The sequence below is a fragment of the Centrocercus urophasianus genome, unplaced genomic scaffold (assembly GCF_019232065.1).
Source record: "Centrocercus urophasianus isolate 14NV4802_14NV808 unplaced genomic scaffold, USGS_Curo_1.0 seq_31, whole genome shotgun sequence".
NCBI classification, from domain to species: Eukaryota; Metazoa; Chordata; class Aves; order Galliformes; family Phasianidae; genus Centrocercus; species Centrocercus urophasianus.
Window position 1 is genome coordinate 5,110,995 of NW_024884878.1, and position 17,097 is coordinate 5,128,091.

The 17,097-nt window shown below is 39.5% G+C and overlaps 1 protein-coding gene across 6 annotated transcripts in view; it reads left to right on the forward strand.

Annotated features, from left to right (window-relative positions):
- Nucleotides 1-8,592, forward strand: part of ELAVL2 (ELAV like RNA binding protein 2) — a 48,079-nt gene extending 39,487 nt beyond the window's left edge. For 2 of the 6 annotated variants that reach the window (XM_042829465.1, XM_042829460.1), the window contains exons 4-7: nt 2,245-2,398; nt 4,664-4,889; nt 7,785-7,823; nt 8,262-8,592. In XM_042829465.1, the coding sequence (XP_042685399.1) occupies nt 2,245-2,398; nt 4,664-4,889; nt 7,785-7,823; nt 8,262-8,592 (750 nt within the window). The remainder of the gene's footprint in view (nt 1-2,244; nt 2,399-4,663; nt 4,890-7,784; nt 7,824-8,261) is intronic. The other 4 variants (XM_042829461.1, XM_042829462.1, XM_042829463.1 and 1 more) reach the window with 3 other exon arrangements.
- The last annotated feature ends 8,505 nt before the right edge of the window (nt 8,593-17,097 follow it).

Consider the following 17,097-nt stretch of genomic DNA (forward strand, 5'->3'; position numbering starts at 1 on the left):
CTTATGGCAGGTTACAGTCATTTAATGCCTTGAAACACACCTGCTGTGTTTGTCTTACTTTAGCTAGTAGTTCATATCATCTTCCAGGAATAATCCTCAGTTCTCTTTTCATGAAGTACTCTCTAAGCTCTTAGTTAGCAAAAACTGATTGTAATAGAAACTCTATCAGTTCCCAGCTGCTGTGCAAAATCCACAAAATGAACTGTTTTAGTTTACAGTGTATTGAAGAAGTTAAAACACGTAAAAGAAATTTTTGAAGGAAAGAAAAAATATAATAGAAAGAAATATTTGTCAGCGTATATTACTGGATGACAGAAGAACTCTGAAATGGTGAGGCAATCAGGGAATGGTTTGGGTTCAAAGGGACCTTTGAGATCACCTAGTTCCAATCCCCCTGCTATAGGCAGAGACACCTCCCACCAGACCAGGTTGCTCACAGCCCCATCCAGCCTGGCCTTGAGTGCTTCCAGGGATCCTGGAATCCAGGCATCCACAGCCTCTCTGGGCAACCTGTTCCAGTGTGTCACAACCCTCAAAGTACAGAGTTGATTCCTAATAGCTAGTCTAAATCGACCTTCTTCCAGTTTAAAGCCATTCCCTCTTGTCCTTTCACTGCCTTCTGAAAAGTCCTTCCCTAGCTTTCCTGTAGGCACCCTTCAGGTACTGAAAGACCCCTATAAGATCCCCACAAAGCTTTCCCTTCTCCAGGTTGAATAGCTCCAACTCCTCCAGCCTGTCCTCAGAGGTTTGGTTTCAATTTGTCCAAAAAATTGATTTAGATTTAGTGCATTTTTCTAGAATTTGAAAGAGGAAACTGCATGTAGAGGAAAGTAGACTCAGCTCCAGTAAAGAGCATTCTTCTATGAAGGATTGAAACTCTGTGTAAACTGGGAACTTTTGTTTGTTGCGAAACTGGGCGCTGACAGCTTTTCTGTTGAAATTGAACACCTTGGTTAAAATATTCAAAGTAAATGAGGAAAGACTGCTGTTATTCCCAGTTGCCTATGCTAGACACCAGAAAACAAGGATTTTGAAGACACCTTTGTAGTTCTTGTGTGGCTTTTGTGTTAGAGGGGAAGGTAGTGCACCTCATAGGGTTCTGTGTTTGAGCACGTCTGAAGTTGGACAGATAGAATTTTTGTAGGTCAACCCCATTCAGCAAGACAGCCTTTAATAATGCCTCTCTAGTAGGTCGTATGATTAAAACAGCACTGAGGATAGTGCTTGTTCAGGTATTGGGGCAGTCAGTCTTAATTGCTTTTTGTTTTGCTTTCACCTTACACAGGGGCCTTATAGTTCTTTGACCTATGTGTGAACGAAGTGGGAAGCATCTGAAAATAGATTCAAGGCTAGGCAAAAGGTAGATTTATGGAATTGAATTTCAGCTGCACAGAGCCTGAATTATGGAGGAGAAAGGGGATAAATCTAACTACTCCTTAAGAATCCTTTTACCCTTATATTTTGTACAAAATAAGCCCCTAAGCAATTTGTTCTATCCTGTTCCACTAGTGTGTGTGCCCAGTTGTGGTGTTTTTTGTAACAGGTAAAACTTGTCAGGACTTCATTGGGAGATATTGAGCCCTGTAACTGTGCATGATATATTTAAGAGTTGAATGTAATAGATTTTACGAAATTTCTATCTGGCAAGCACTTTGAGGCAGCAAGTAAAACTTGGACCTGGGTGGGCTTTGAGGTCCTTTCCAGCTCAGGCTGTTCCTTGTTGCATTACCTCTTCTGCTGCACATTTTTAGTAATGCGATTGTTTATTTCTACCTTCTGGGTGATTTTATGTCATTTGATAGTGAGCTTTGTACATTTAGAGTGGGCAGAGTTAGTACTCCAACATCTTCAGATCTGTAAGTGCTTCATACTGTCTTTGCTTTGATATCTGAATTGTCAAAGACTGTATCCCTGGTATTTTTTGTTGTTAATGGTAGTTTTAGATATTAAAGTATTTTTAGGTATTAATCCTCTTTAATCTTAAAATTGCTCAGAAATAACACTTTATATATAGATTTGGTGTATATACACCTTGCTTTTCTCTTCCATTAAGAACACTGCTTAAGTTACAGGTTACGTATGAGTTTATGCAATCAACTTCTGATCTGTGTTGCATTCCCGTCTTACAGCTGTCATTGTGAAGTGTCTATCCTGAAAAACACTTCAGTATCTCAGAACAGTGTGGTTTGTTCTATTCCAAGTATTTTGGATGTGTTCATGTTTATTGCTTCATGTTCTTCATAGGTTTCCTATGCGCGACCAAGTTCAGCTTCTATCAGAGATGCAAACTTGTATGTTAGTGGACTTCCCAAAACAATGACTCAGAAGGAACTGGAACAACTCTTTTCCCAATATGGACGCATTATAACTTCTCGTATTTTAGTTGACCAGCTCACTGGTAAGTGGGCAGCTTTGTGTGCTCTCATTCTTGGACTAGCAATTTGAAAAATATTTCACCTTTCAGTACAGTAGTCTTGTCTCTGAAATGTATAAAAGCTGTATAAGGGCTAAAAAATGGAAACTTCTGCTACAGTTGTTCATAAATATGAATGGACAAAAATAGATTGTGGAGTATCATGAGCCAGCTTGAATCATTTCCACCACATAGGTGCAGGTTTGAATCCTGTTTCATGTCTTGTAATAAATCTACAGCTGCTATCATCTTCTTTTCCAAGCTTCTATGTAAAAGTAGTCCCCATACTCCTTATGAAATGCTACTATGTATTTTTTTAAAAAATAATTTTATGCAGAAATGCACTGCTGGTTCTTGGAGGCTTGAATTACAAAAGGTGTGGACTGTTAGTTGCTATTAAGACTGTCTTCATGGTTGCCTTGGTCACTTGAGACACTCTGAAGAGCATGAATATTGAATTCCTCAGGAGCAGTTCAACTCTGCATTTAGCAATGCCTTAAAGAGCCACAGAATTATTTAGATTGGAAAAGACACTGAAAATCACAAAGTCTAGCTGTCAGTATAACAGTAGCAAGCCCACCACTAATCCATGTGCCTGGGAACCACATTCACACACCATATAAATATCTTCAGAGTGTCTTTTACATGTATAAATAGAAATAAGCTTTAGAAGGTGAGTTACAGTCTAGGTTGTGTTTCTAATAAGTAAATGAATGTCAGTGACACTGGTGGTTACTCTTCAAACTAGGGCAGTAAAACATCTATGCTGAACTTTCATGCTGGCTTAAAGTTTTCAAATAACCTTACTTTGAAAATATTACATGTATGTGATTGTCTGATGGTTGGCTGGCCTGTAGTTGACTGCCCAGGCTTTTTTTTTTTTTCTTTTGCACTTATCTTAACATAAATCACAATATTGACACTTTGAGGAGAGAGAGAAACATGAAAATGAATGTTAGATGCAAAGCACTGACTTGTAGAAGATGTAGATTTGCTGGACATATTTCTAATCTTTGTTCAACAAATAACTGCTTCCAGAGTGCTTTTGTATATTGCACAGAAAGAGCGGCATTTGATGGGGGCTAATAAGTACGCATAAACTTCTAAAAATGTTTACTGTAATTCCAAGTACTCATACTCATCCCAGTTGGAACACAGTGGTTCTCTGACATGGATTGTTCAGGTTAAGCTTTTTTCAAAGTTGCTAAGAAGAATGGAAGAGAGACTCAGAAGGTATGAATAATAAGGTTGTGACAAAAACTGATGGATGAGAAATGCGAAGTTGAGACTGTGACACTTGCCTCTAGAGCTTTCTTATGCCTGTTCATTTGTTGTCACTTTCCTTTAATTATCATTGATTATGAACAGAATATTTCTTCTAGTTAATGCCTTTCTAAAGTGAGGACAAACTTCAAACTTGCCTGCTTATTCATGAACAGAAATGTAAGAGGCTTCTAAATGGATTCAGGACTGTTAAACTGAGCACACAACAGAAAGTAATACTAGACGTAGAAGGTTTAATGTGGTAGGTGCAAGTATTGACACCTCAGTATGTTTATATCCAAGCAGCAGGATGAGGTTTTGAGTTATTTCCCTAAGACTTTCCATAAATACGTGCTGATCTCCCTGCCTGTTATTTTTGACTGGCCTATTCCCATGAAGAGTCTGTGGCCCAAAAAAATCAGTTGCCTTCAAAAACATCCCAACAAAAACACATTTGTATGTTGAAAGGGAGTCTTTCACTTACAGAAGTAAACTTGTTCTGTAATTCCTATTACTGCAACCTAGAACGCTCTTGTGTTCTTCTACCATATTTGCTTCAAAGTGAACTTCAAGGGATGCTGCAAGAGAACATAAGGCATTTCTCCTTTCTAGGGAGTAGTAGACTATATTTATGGGGGTTCTGTAAATCACTTAGATACTGCAGAGTAGCACCAACTGAACAGAGGTTACAGTGCAAACGAGTTCTGCAATTCTGGGTTCACTTCCATTCCTCTAAAATGACTGTTTCAGCATATATTCTGACTCAGCCTTCCATGGCTTCTTTCTAAGCAGCTTGCCTCGTATAATTTAAATAAACCAACGCAACCCAAAAAACAAGCACTGCAACACTTTTCTAAAAAGTCTTCTACCGGTGTATGACCAGTTCTAGTAAGCTAAAAATTCAGGAACTGTTTATAGCACTTGTTGAGAGAATCAAATATTGTCAAATGTGCCTCTGAATTTATTAGTTTCCTTCACTGTATGCAGGTATGTCAAGAGGTGTGGGGTTTATCCGATTTGACAAACGTATTGAGGCAGAAGAAGCTATCAAAGGCTTGAACGGCCAGAAGCCTCCAGCTGCCACAGAGCCCATTACTGTGAAGTTTGCTAACAATCCTAGCCAAAAAACCAATCAAGCCATCCTTTCCCAACTGTACCATTCTCCAAACAGAAGGTATCCAGCACCTCTAGCTCAGCAGGCTCAACGTTTTAGGTAAGTAAGATACTTCTGTTTAACTGAGTTGGAAAATGTATCTTCCCAGGGGCCTGTTGGTTTCCCTGCACTCTTTGATTTCTTCTCTGTCCTGTTCCTGCCCTCTGTGATTTGTATGAAAGAAACCCATGGAGTTTCTGCAGCTATGCTCCAAGAATATAGCTGAAAGAGAAAAATGTGTTCCAACCTGTTGATGGCTGGAAAGCATCTAGTAAACGTATTTATTGTTAAAAACGAGGTAACATTCTTTTTACTGTAGACAGTCACTAAAAAGTACAAATCACTTAAGGATGCTTTTAATTTTGTGCTTTCTTCATTAATTTGAAAGTTGATTCAGTCAACAGTGACATGGGTAATTAAATATATCTCTTAGCCATATGATATGCCACAGCCATCCTTCACTTCCTCAACTCTTGTACTTCTTCCCCATTCTGTCTTTGAGATTTTATCCTGGCTTATTACTGAGTGCATGCTAGTGTCTTCCCATATTCCAAAATTCAGGTATCTTTTGCACCTGTTTTTGTGGATATATGTCTGATTGTGTGGAAGCTGCAGCATATAGTTCCTTATGACGACTCAATGTATTCGAAAGTACAAATGGCAAGAGGAGAGTGAAACAAAACGTATTACCTGCATTTCTGAGTGTTTTGCTGTTTTCAGTGACTTTGATAGGTTATTTTCAGCCCCCACCCCAACCATGTTACTGGAATGTGCTGTTGGTACACTCCAAGGTGTGATATTGGATTTTACAAACAACAAAATCAGCTTGCTGCGTGCTTAGAAAGAAGAGAACGTAGCAGCCTTGAGAAGCTCTGTGTGGGCCACCCTTCCTTTTAGGTCCCAGTGATCAGAGCTCATGGACAGTGTTCTAGCAGAACTTCCAGACTCTTTCCAACTTGTCAGCCTTTGTGCTACAAGCGCTCAACAGCGCTGGAGGTCAGCACTGAGGGATACTGCTTGTATTCAGTGTTTGGGGAATGTTCGTGCTGCTTTTTTGGGAAGCAGAATGATGTAATTGCAATATAATAACCATCTTCTGCAACATCAGGCATTGAAACTTTTAAATTTTTGGTTGTTTGTGATTCTTCTTTATTAAACAGTGCATTTTTGTGAATGCCAGTTTAAATTTATCTGGATGTGTTTTGGTAAGATGTTAAGCGTGAAGTTAATGCTTGCAACAACCGTTAGGAGGTGTTGCAATTTGCTCCTCTTAAAAGCATAATTGTATCAAGTAGTATCAAGTGCATATCAGGCATGCCTTGGGTGACGGGTGAGTTCTCTCCTTGGTGGATGTGGAAGAAGTAAAAGGTTGAGCTTACGGAGAACCAACTGATCAGACAGTGAAAGTGGAACAACAGACATTAGTTCATTCTTCTTTTTCAGGCTTCTGTTTGCTGGAAGAGACAGCCGTGATAAATTTTACATGTTGGTAACTCAAGAGAGATGTCTTACATTTGGGATTTGCTTGTGCCATCGTTGCAGCGTTTCAGCTGCTGCTATTGGTGTAGCTCAGTTTGCACTGACAACATGCTTAATGGAAATGTTGGTCTGGGCTTTTGAAAGCAGCCCTACCTGTAGTTGCTCCTCAGATCCTTTAGGTTGTGCAGCTGAAAGCATCCTCAAAAATCGTCAGGTGAATTCCATTTTTCCCAAATCTCTTAAGGCCATCCAGTAACTGATGAAAGCAGTTAGGTTGGCATAGGTTACTGTATGAAGTCCTCAGCCCCTTGTGCAGCAAATACCTGTAGCTGATGGTATTCCTGGAATTCATCTTTCTCTTACTTCCAGATCTTCAGTGAGAGTAGATTTATGTAATCCCAAAGCCTGCTGATTGTTGGCAGGCAGTTTTCTTTTCTCCCTAAGCTCTTCTAGTGATGAGTGCCTTACTGTCTTGTGCATACATCCTTCAAACCCTGTTCACTGCAAAATCAAGATATTCTGTTGTTTGGTCCTCACTTACCTGCAAGTAAGACCAAATTGTTTTTCATTTCACTGTTTATTTTTTTGGTGCATGACTTATGCAATTACAGTCTTTGGCTTTGGATTCCTTATACTACCACTGGTTCTTAAAGTTCATTACTGGAGAAAAATAACGGTGAGGTACGGATCTTCAAGATGGCTGTAAGCTAAAAACCACATCATGTAAGTCTTTATTCACTTAATTTTGTGGCATCCTGGAGGTAACCTTTCAGCAAAAGGTGTCCTCTTCACATCTGAGCTTTGCCAGGAAGAAATAAGAGCTTCTTTAGGGAATACATTTTTCTTGGAGAAGCAGATTGTATTTTAGTACTGAAGTTATTATAATAGCAGTAGAAGGCACTGCTTGCTTCATATATTGGCAGGGTAGCTCCAGAGGGTCTAGAGATGGAGAGAAAGTTCACAGCCTGTATTGTACATATCAGTATTCTGAAGGAGTTTAGTCCAGAGAAGAGTAAAAAATAGTTAAAAAAAAATAATAATTTTTTTTTTTTGCAATGCATGTTCCACTACTTGCTGGTGTTCCAGAACCTTATTTCTATCTAGATATTCATGTCACCATACTGAGAGAAGTCTCAGTAAAGTCTTCATCAGAAACAAATGTGTAATCTGGAAGGTTTTGCTGAAGCGTACATACTGCAACTGTATGCTGCTATTATGGTATTATTTGACTTGGTACACAGCTATCGTAAGTTCAGCCTTTCTGAACGGAATTAGTTGAGATTGGGGATGCTACATAAGAACATCTGTTTCGTGTTACATTAACTGTGTAGTATTTTGTATTTTTGTATTGGTGGTATTCAAGCTATTAATGAGCACCTGTAGAAGCAGTGCAGAGGAGCTGGTAATAATGTACCAGATTTCCTCGAGACTTTTCCAGCCCTTTATGTTACAACAGTTTTGCTGACTATTTTTCAGGTTGGACAATCTGCTCAACATGGCTTATGGAGTAAAGAGGTAATAATGAACCATTCTATTCATAATAGCTAATTCATTAAGAGAAAATATTTTGACTATCATTACTTTTTCGTTAAGACTTATTTTTGCTTCTTGAGACTTCATCTGAAGTTGTTCATTTTGGTGCACCGTGCATGGAAGACAAAGCTTTTGTTCCATATTCCAAGTGACTTAATCCTCTCTGGTGTTCTAGCACGCTTTTCTTTAGTTCTTCCATTTCATCCAAACCAAACACTGTTCCCACATCTGTGTGTCATCCTATGCACTGTATTTTGTGTAGATGAATGATAAAAATCCCAAATTGCTTTACTGTTCCAGCCGATAAGTCCCAGCTACCTGTGAAAAGCCCTCCATCCTTTCCTCTTTTTGAAACTTCCTTGCTTTTGATTTCCTTAAAACAGCTGCTCTGTTTGTATTTCGCTTCCCCTCTTTCTTCAGTAGGTTTCCCCCCATGACCATAGATGGAATGACCAGTTTGGCTGGAATTAACATCCCTGGACACGCAGGAACCGGATGGTGCATTTTTGTGTACAATTTGGCCCCAGATGCTGATGAGAGTATCCTCTGGCAGATGTTTGGACCCTTCGGAGCAGTAACCAACGTGAAAGTCATCCGTGACTTTAACACCAATAAGTGCAAAGGCTTTGGGTTTGTGACGATGACAAACTATGATGAGGCAGCTATGGCCATAGCGAGCCTGAATGGATACCGCCTTGGGGATAGAGTGCTGCAGGTCTCCTTTAAAACAAACAAAACGCACAAGGCCTAGCATGTTATTCTCAGTGCATTAACATTTGAAATCTGTACAACGAAGGCAGTTTATGAGAAGCTTTCTGCTAGTAAATGCCTTGTTGTATATCAGTGTGGATATGGGGATAAAATGACTACTTAGCATCCTAAGAATATGTGAGATTTTTTTATTGCTAATGTTTGAATTAGAACTTCTTAAATACCTTTTGTGTTTGAATATTGAAAAGAGGTACAGGGTTTTTACCTGTTACAGTGCATTCTATTGCCTTCTTTGAAGAAGGTGGACCTTTTAAAATGTTTCAGCTAAGGGAAGAAGTTTTTTGGTTTTTTTTGTTTTTTTTTTTTTTTATTACATGATTGCCATTAACCTATGAGTAAATACTTGAGGCTGTGTGTTAGACTACTTAAGTTTATTTTATAATATCTTGATCTGCCATGTGTTTAATTTACAACTTGATGAGTTGCTGTTGTTGTTGTTGAGCATATTTGAAGTTCACATCTTATTTATAAAGTTATACGCAGTATTTATTTTCTAGTTAGTGTTTGGGTTGGGTAGGGAAACACATTATAAAACCTTATTGTAAGAATACTGGAGAACTTTTCATAAAGCAGTACCTTGCCAAAGAGATAAGAGCCTCTTTGATGTGGATTTAAAAAAAAAAAAAAAAGCATCTATTTTTATAAAAAAGAAAAGATAAAAAAAAAAATTTGGAGAAACTTTTTACTGGTCCTGGAACAAATATTTTGATTTGAATACTTTGAGAAATCTCTTCATATGACACCTTGTGAGCTTTTAAAACTTACCAGGAAATTTGCAGTTGTTGGGGGAAAATTTAGAAAGATTTATGATGTAGAAATAAATTTGAGACATTTCTATTAATAAGTAGAGTTGATGGGATGCACTGTTGGTTTCATTTTTGTAATCATCAGTGAAGTTTTTGATCATCCTGGTTATATAAGTAGCTCACATTAACTTGTGATTTTGAAACAAGAGTAAACTTAAAAAAAAATCTATATAAGAGCAAGCAGGAAACTTAAATACTAAAAAATGGGGGAAAAAAATCTGTTCTTCCTAAAGAATTCCCTTCAGATAGAGCTCATGGTGTTTAGTGATGTACTTGCTATTGTTTGAAGAATTGTTTTGTCTTAAGAAAAGACATTGTGCATGGGTTGCACAGCAGTTGGGTGTGTTTGGAGGTATTTTGAAAGTTATGTTCAAGGCTAACACCTGAGCTTTGTGTAATGTAAATAAGATCTTGAGTTAAGAACCTTTCAGCTAATTTGGATTTCTGTTTATTTTTCAACTTACATGCCAAGTGATGGTCAATTCTGAATGTTTTTGTATGAGTTTTTTCTTTGTAAATGGCATTAACATTGTTACTTGAGGTCTGCTTCTTCATTTTTGTTGTCCTGGGGACTTGAATTTACAGTGCATCAGGTCTGTTGCTATTTTTGTCTGTAGATAGTCTAGCTTCAGCTGTTTATAGTGATGCTACATTTTGGGTTATAAATATGTTTGTGGTTAAAAACAAGTATAATCATAAGTTTTGAACAGATTTCCTTACATTTTTCATACAAAACCCATAAACACCTGTATGCTACTGAAATTTAACTTTGTATAATGCTTAACTCACTACTTGGGGACATAGAAAGTCTTTACCATGTACTGAAGAAATTAAAGAATTACAGAATATTTTCTGAGTAGCATCTAGCTTACATTAAATTTTTGAGGAGGAAAAAAAAGCTGAGGGTTTTGATGCCTTTGCCAGGATGCACTGACAACTATATAGTTACATCCTGCTTTTTGTATAAACTGAGATGCTCATATGCTTCCCCTTAGAAAAAAGCAGTGTTCTATGCATAGACATAGTTGTACACTATCTTTGCAGTTGCGTTTGGTTCTTCTCTTAAATTGTAGTTATAAATTTTTCAGTATAGTACAGTACATATACTGTGAAGCGCGTGCTAAAGTGAGTAAGCGAGTTTTCATGCTGACCCCTCAATGCTATTTGAAAATTAATTGGCTTTGTGAGCACTTCCTCGTTCTTAGGTGCATTTAGATTGTTAAAGCTCTTCTGCATTAAATTGTATATACTATAGGAAACACAATCTTTCCAATATAGGGAAAACAGTAGCAACGTGCTTCTTTCCTTATACTACTCTAGCAAACAACGGCATTGATGAGAAGGCATGTAAATTGGGCTTCACTTTACAGTGTTATCAGAGCACTTAGTAAAATGTAAGGTTGGTATTTATTTGAAGATGTATAGTTAATTCACATCTGTTGGAATAGAAAATATATTCTGTTGAGTATTTAAAGAGGTTGTACATGTTTTCTTTTGTGTTTGGATTCTTTGTACTTTTTCATGTTCAGTACATCAATAAACCAAGTTGAAGGGAAAAGCCTCACGAGCACGTTTTATTGTGTTGTCTGCCTTCATGGGTGAGCAACCTGAACAGAAGCTGTCTGCAAAGCTTGTTCTAGCATAGCCTCGGTTGCTAGCTATCCACAAGCAGGCAGCGCAGTGGACCTCCATAGCAGTTGTGTTGTGTTAGGATTTGTGTCCAGTGTTTTCAGCTCAGCACTGTACGGACCACTCAGTGCTGAGGCAGGTGTAATAAACGAGGATTGTTAAACACACGGCATGAAAAATGAATTTACTGTCTGTCCAGCCTCCTGCTATCCAGCATAGCTAAACCAATGCTCTGTTGTGTTGGGAAAGTACAGAGAAGGGAGAAGGATTCACTCTCCACTGCAGTGCTCGATTACTGAGTTTTCTCCATTCTTTGAATACGTGGTTAATGGCTATCCAGTTACCTCATTCTTTCACCTTCTCAGCACTTGAAGGGTGCTTAAATTTATTACTAACTTCTAAAGTATTTATGCTCCTAAATTCACTGATTTTTCTCAAATGAATGAGAAGGAATTTTCATCAGTGATAATAAAACTCCAGTAGTGACATATGCAGCATGTAACTTTTAACAGTTTTCATTCACTCTTTTTTCACATTTTCACTCTGAGGGTGTTTGGATTGATAGCCCTGTAGTGTATGTTACACTATGGAGCACTGCCATCAGTGCAGTGCATTGGAGTCAAGTTTACATAGATTTGCTTGTGAGTGTGAAGGACAGATAGCTCAAAATGTCTGTTAGTCACACCTGTTGTTAACAGACAATTTACATACAGAAAGGTGACTTCATACAGTTATGTGCTTTGGTACTTGAGGTACTGAAGTGGTGCCAGTTACGGGTTTTGGCAAGAAATGAGTGGCTGTATGTGGAGTTCATTTTCCAGCAGAGACCTGTGTTCCGCCTGCACGCTTTCACAGAAAGGCAGTTTTAGTTCTCAGCTCAGACCAGCTGAGTGGCTGTCCCTGGTTGAATTGTTATGTGGAAATAAGGATAAAATGTGTTTTTGTAATTTCCTTCAGTTGTAAAATTAAAACTGCTTGTATTTTGAGGGTTAGGTGCAGGTAAACAAGCTGTCAGCAACACAAAAACTACCAGCTGTAAATGCAGTTGTCCAGAAGAATGTTCAGTTCTGGAAAGTGATTGCTGAGCACCTTGGGTTGGTCAGAGCTGGTGAACAAGGGAACCTGGTGGGATTTCTTACAGAAGGGCTACTTTTCTCACTGTATTTAAATTTTACGGTGAAGCTATGGAAGATGATGTGAAATCCATTCATGAGGTGATGTAGTGTTGTAATTATCTGAAAAGAATTCCAGGAACCTCCCCTTAAGTTCAGAGAGGAAACACGACCCTGGCAGAGGGGAGAACTGTGACCTGGGGGCATGTGGTAACATGGGGACTTGTGGAAGGATTTGTCACAGCAGAAGCATGCTTGGAGCTTGTGTCCTCTTCTGCAAAACATGTACTCAATGAAACCAGTTGTGGCAGATCAGCTTCCCACCTGCATCTCGGAAGGCCTTCTTAGACAAGAGCATTTTCCCATTGTGAAGAGGGAACATGCTTTTTTGAATGGTAAGCTGTCTGTTAGCATTGGTTATGTTCACAGTATGTGTGACACCCAGTGGCCATGAAGTCTGTTAAGCTGTATTACTCAGCAGACCTGACAAGCGTTTAAAATCTTCATTTTGCTACATCATCATTTAACATGCTGCTTGTGGTTTACTGTATGGGTGACTAAAGCTAAAAAATATTAAATAGCAAGAATCAGGTGTTACTTCCTGACATTATTTTGCAGCTTTTAAGGCCAACAGAATAGGGTTTTCTTTGTACATTTGCTGGAGGAATGAAGACAGCTTCAACTGTTTCATTATGCATAGGATAACGTGGAATTGGACACTTTGGTCTTGTCACCTTTGACCCAGTGTTGCAGCTTTTATGCATGCTTTTTCTGTTCAGTTGGGGCACTTAGAATTTGAAATTTCAGTGTGTGGATGTAAAAAGCAAGAATTATATTGTACTAGTTAAACTTTGCAGTAGATGGCATCTTTCTAAAAGCAGCACTGCACTGATGACGAATGCTTTGGGCAGCAGGTGTTGTTAGCACATAGAAGGTCATCAGAGTGAAGCAGCTTGAAACAAAGCTGGAGGTGGTTTCACAGAATCACAGAATGGCCAGGGTTGGAAGGGACCTCAAGGATCATGAATATCCAACCCCCCTGCCACATGCAGGGCCACCAACCTCTACATTTAATGCCAGACCAGGCTGCCCAGGGCCCCGTCCAATCTGGCCTTGAACACCTCCAGGGATGGGGCATCCACAACCTCTCTGGGCAGCCTGTGCCAGCACCTCACCACTCTCTCTGTAAAGAATTTCCCCCTGACATCCAACCTAAATCTCCTCTCCCTCAACTTAAAGCCATTTCCCCTTGTCCTGCAGTTATCAACCCTTTCAAAGAGTTGATTCCCCTCCTCTTTGTGGGCTCCCCTTACGTACTGAAGGTATATTTAAGTTTGAGGTCTTTTGATTGAAGAAGATGGAATAGGGAATCTAATAATGTGTAAGAAGAGTCTATTGTGGGGGGGGGGAAGTGTAGTCTGGATCTGAAAGGCTTGACTTCTGTTACCTCCACACTTAAGAGAAAACATATTAATGAAAAAGGCAAGCCATATAAGCTAGTTGGCACTTTTGAAGCACCATGAGTATTTCAGTGGTGTAGGAGATAGCATAAAGTTGGGTGGTCAAGTCTGGTGCCTTGCTATATCATCTTGTGCATTCTGGTTTTGACCAGTATCTTCAGACATCAATAAGAACATCGAAGATTTTATTCTTGAAGGACCCTGCTTTAAAAACTAAGAAGTACTGCAGAAAGTTCATGGGAGTGTTCTATTATGTATAACATCACGTGCTTTCTGTGCATGAGTTGATGTCAGGGTGTTTCTAGTGACCCTGTAGTACTGCAAGGAAAGCTGCTGGAAGTGCTCTCACAGTGTAGATTATAAATGTTGCGTGCTTTACCAAGGCACCAGAAAAAATGCTTTTTTAATTTGAGGCAAATTCTACTGTTAAATTATTCTCATTTTGGCAGTAGACCTCTGCCAAAACTTGCCAGAACTTGCTTTGAGTGCAGTGATTTAGTTATGTAATGCTCTGTTGATAGGAACTTCTGCAGGTCATCCAGCTGCTGATATTACAGGATTACTTACCAATACCAAGAGCTACGTAGCCCTGAAAATCAGTTCCTCAACTTTTTTATGCCCATCTGTCTGAGAAGTCTGGAGTTATCTTTTAGAAATGCAGAGTATTCCCTAGCAGCTTGTTCTCTCAGAAGGAAGGGGATTTGTCAAGTTGAAATGCTTTTTTTCCCTGCTGCTGTCTGTCCTTTGTGTACTGGCAGGCTTTGTTTTTTATTCTTGGTGTTAGTGATGGTACTACTGTGATAAAGTAAGCTGTACGATTCTGCCTTCCATTTCAATCTGCCTGTCCTCTATGTTGAATAGTCGACATTTTATGAGGAATTTACTTTGTGACTTCACGTTCAGTCATTCTCTGTCTTGAAATGATGTGCTGCATATACATTGCAAACAGCTGCAGTATCCGTATCTGTTACCAGAAAACAAAATGTTACGGATTTGAATTTTGATTTACTCTTTTTGAAATAAGCGTAAGCAGAAGATTGCTTACACATGAAACAATAGCTGAAAATACTGGTGGTGGACTTTCTTTAATCTTTTGTATAAGCAAAAGATTCTCTTAAAGTGAGTTCAATTTTCAGATCCATGTTCATGGTGCTATCGCTCAATAGCCACAAAACAGATTATGCTATCTTGAAGCTCTGAGACTACATCCCAACCGTGTGCTTGTAATACATTCCATCAGCTGCTGGTTAATTGCCTTGTTCGTAATCATTACATTGATTACAAATAAACTGAAATATAACTATTCTGTATTCTGCATGACATCGCATGTTCTGTGCTCTGTGGCTCTACTTTCTGGGCCTTATGATTGCCCCTGTCCTTTTCTAACCTTTAAAGTCTCTCCTACTCTTAGTTTTCAACTGTTTCTAATATTTCATACCAGATTTCTTAATCATTCACTAGTCTGATTTACTCTCTCTTCCCAAATGAACTTCATAGCAATGTAACAAACAGGTCAGATAAACGGAGTGCTCTTTGACATCGTTATCAGTGACACTGATGACGGAATCGAGAGCACCCTCAGCAAGCTTGCTGATGACACCAAGCTGTGCGGTGCAGTTGACATGGTGGAAGGAAGGGATGCCATTCAGAGGGACCACAACAGGCTGGAAAGATGGGCTGAGGTGAACCTCATGAGGTTCAACACAGCAAAGTGCAAGGCTTAGCACTTGGGACGGAAGAATCACGGGCATCCATACAGACTGGAAGGAGAAATCCTTGAGAGCAGCCCTGCAGAGAAGGACCTGGGGGTCTTGATAGATGAAAAGCTTAACATGAGCCAGCAGTGTGCTCTTGCAGCTCAGAAAGCAAATGGTATCCTGGGCTCCAGAAGAGTGGTGGCCAGCAGGGACAGGGAGGTGATTGTCCCCCTCTGCTCTGCTCTTGTGAGGCCCCATCTGCAGTACTGTGTCCAGGTCTGGAGCCCCCAGTACAAGAAAGACAGGGAGCTGTTGGAGAGGGTCCAGAGGAGGGCCACGAAGATGGTCGGGGACTGGAGCACCTCCCCTATGAAGACAGGCTGAGGGAGCTGGGCTTGTTCAGCCTGGAGACGAGAAGGCTGCGGGGTGACCTCATTGCAGCCTTTCAGTACCTAAAGGGAGCCTACAAAGAGAAGGGGAATCAACTCTTGGAAAGGGTAGATAACTGCAGGACAAGGGGAAATGGCTTTAAGTTGAGGGAGGGAAGATTGAGGTTGGATGTCAGGGGGAAGCTCTTTACAGAGAGAGTGGTGAGGTGCTGGAACAGGCTGCCCAGAGAGTTGTGGATGCCCCATCCCTGGAGGTGTTCAAGGCCAGGTTGGATGGGGCCCTGGGCAGCCTGGTCTGGTATTAAATGGGGAGGTTGGTGGCCCTGCATGTGGCAGGGGGGTTGGAGATTCATGATCCTTGAGGTCCCTTCCAACCCTGGCCACTCTGTGATTCCGTGGAAAGCTAAGAATTGTTTTCTTCTGCCTCATTGATCTCTCAATAATTAACTTATTTGTTGTGCATCCAGTTTTCAAATGAGAGCTCATTCCTAGATGCTGCTGGCTACTCTCTTAATTGGTGTCTTCCACCTTCTAGATGACTATACAATATATCATAACAATTGCCATACATCTCAAAGATACTGAATTAGGAATTCATCATCTCAGATGAACTGAGGGAAGCAAGAGGCAAAATTAAAGGTTACATCTTGCTTAAAAAGGAAAGTTAAGTCATTGAAGTATGGTGTGCTTAAAGCTTAACAAGAATTTTTCTCTTCCAAAAATTGTTCTTTGATTCTTTAGCTCTTTCCTGCTCAGTTGCTGCAACCAGGATAGCTTCCCTTTCTAGAGGAGAAGCAGAATAAGAGAAGATATGAGAACTGTAAAATCAAAGAGAAGCCTGTGCTAGAGCTTTAAAAATGTGGCAATGCTGAATACAGTAGGTCTTGACAGTTGGTTAGTGTGCTTCCATGTTCTTCATGCTTCACAGGAACTTCAGATGAAAAGTGAACTAAAAAAATGGAATTGAATTTCTAACGAAATAGCTTTCAAATGAAATTTCCAATAAAGTAAGTTTCTAATAAAATGGAAGTGAAATTTCTCCTGGGTTTACTGAGTTGTCACCTCTGAAGCGTGGCATATTTCTTGGGGATTTCACCTAATCGTATTAAATCTGCAGAGACTGAGAGACCCCAATTTAAAAACTGTTCAAAATGAAATTCCTTAGCCATTACCCAAAAAAGTTTAGTTCCTGATGATGCTACTGCAAAGCCTCTCTCTCTTGTCTTTTAGGACTAGCAGGTACTCTCTTCCATTGAAACAGATCAATTCTTTACAATATTCCAGGTAGTAATATTTTCTTTCTACGTAAGTGGACTAAGGCTGAGATCATCTTAAAGCACTGTTTGTCATATTAATTTATGGAAGAAATCAGTGCTCTGATCTCAATGTCAG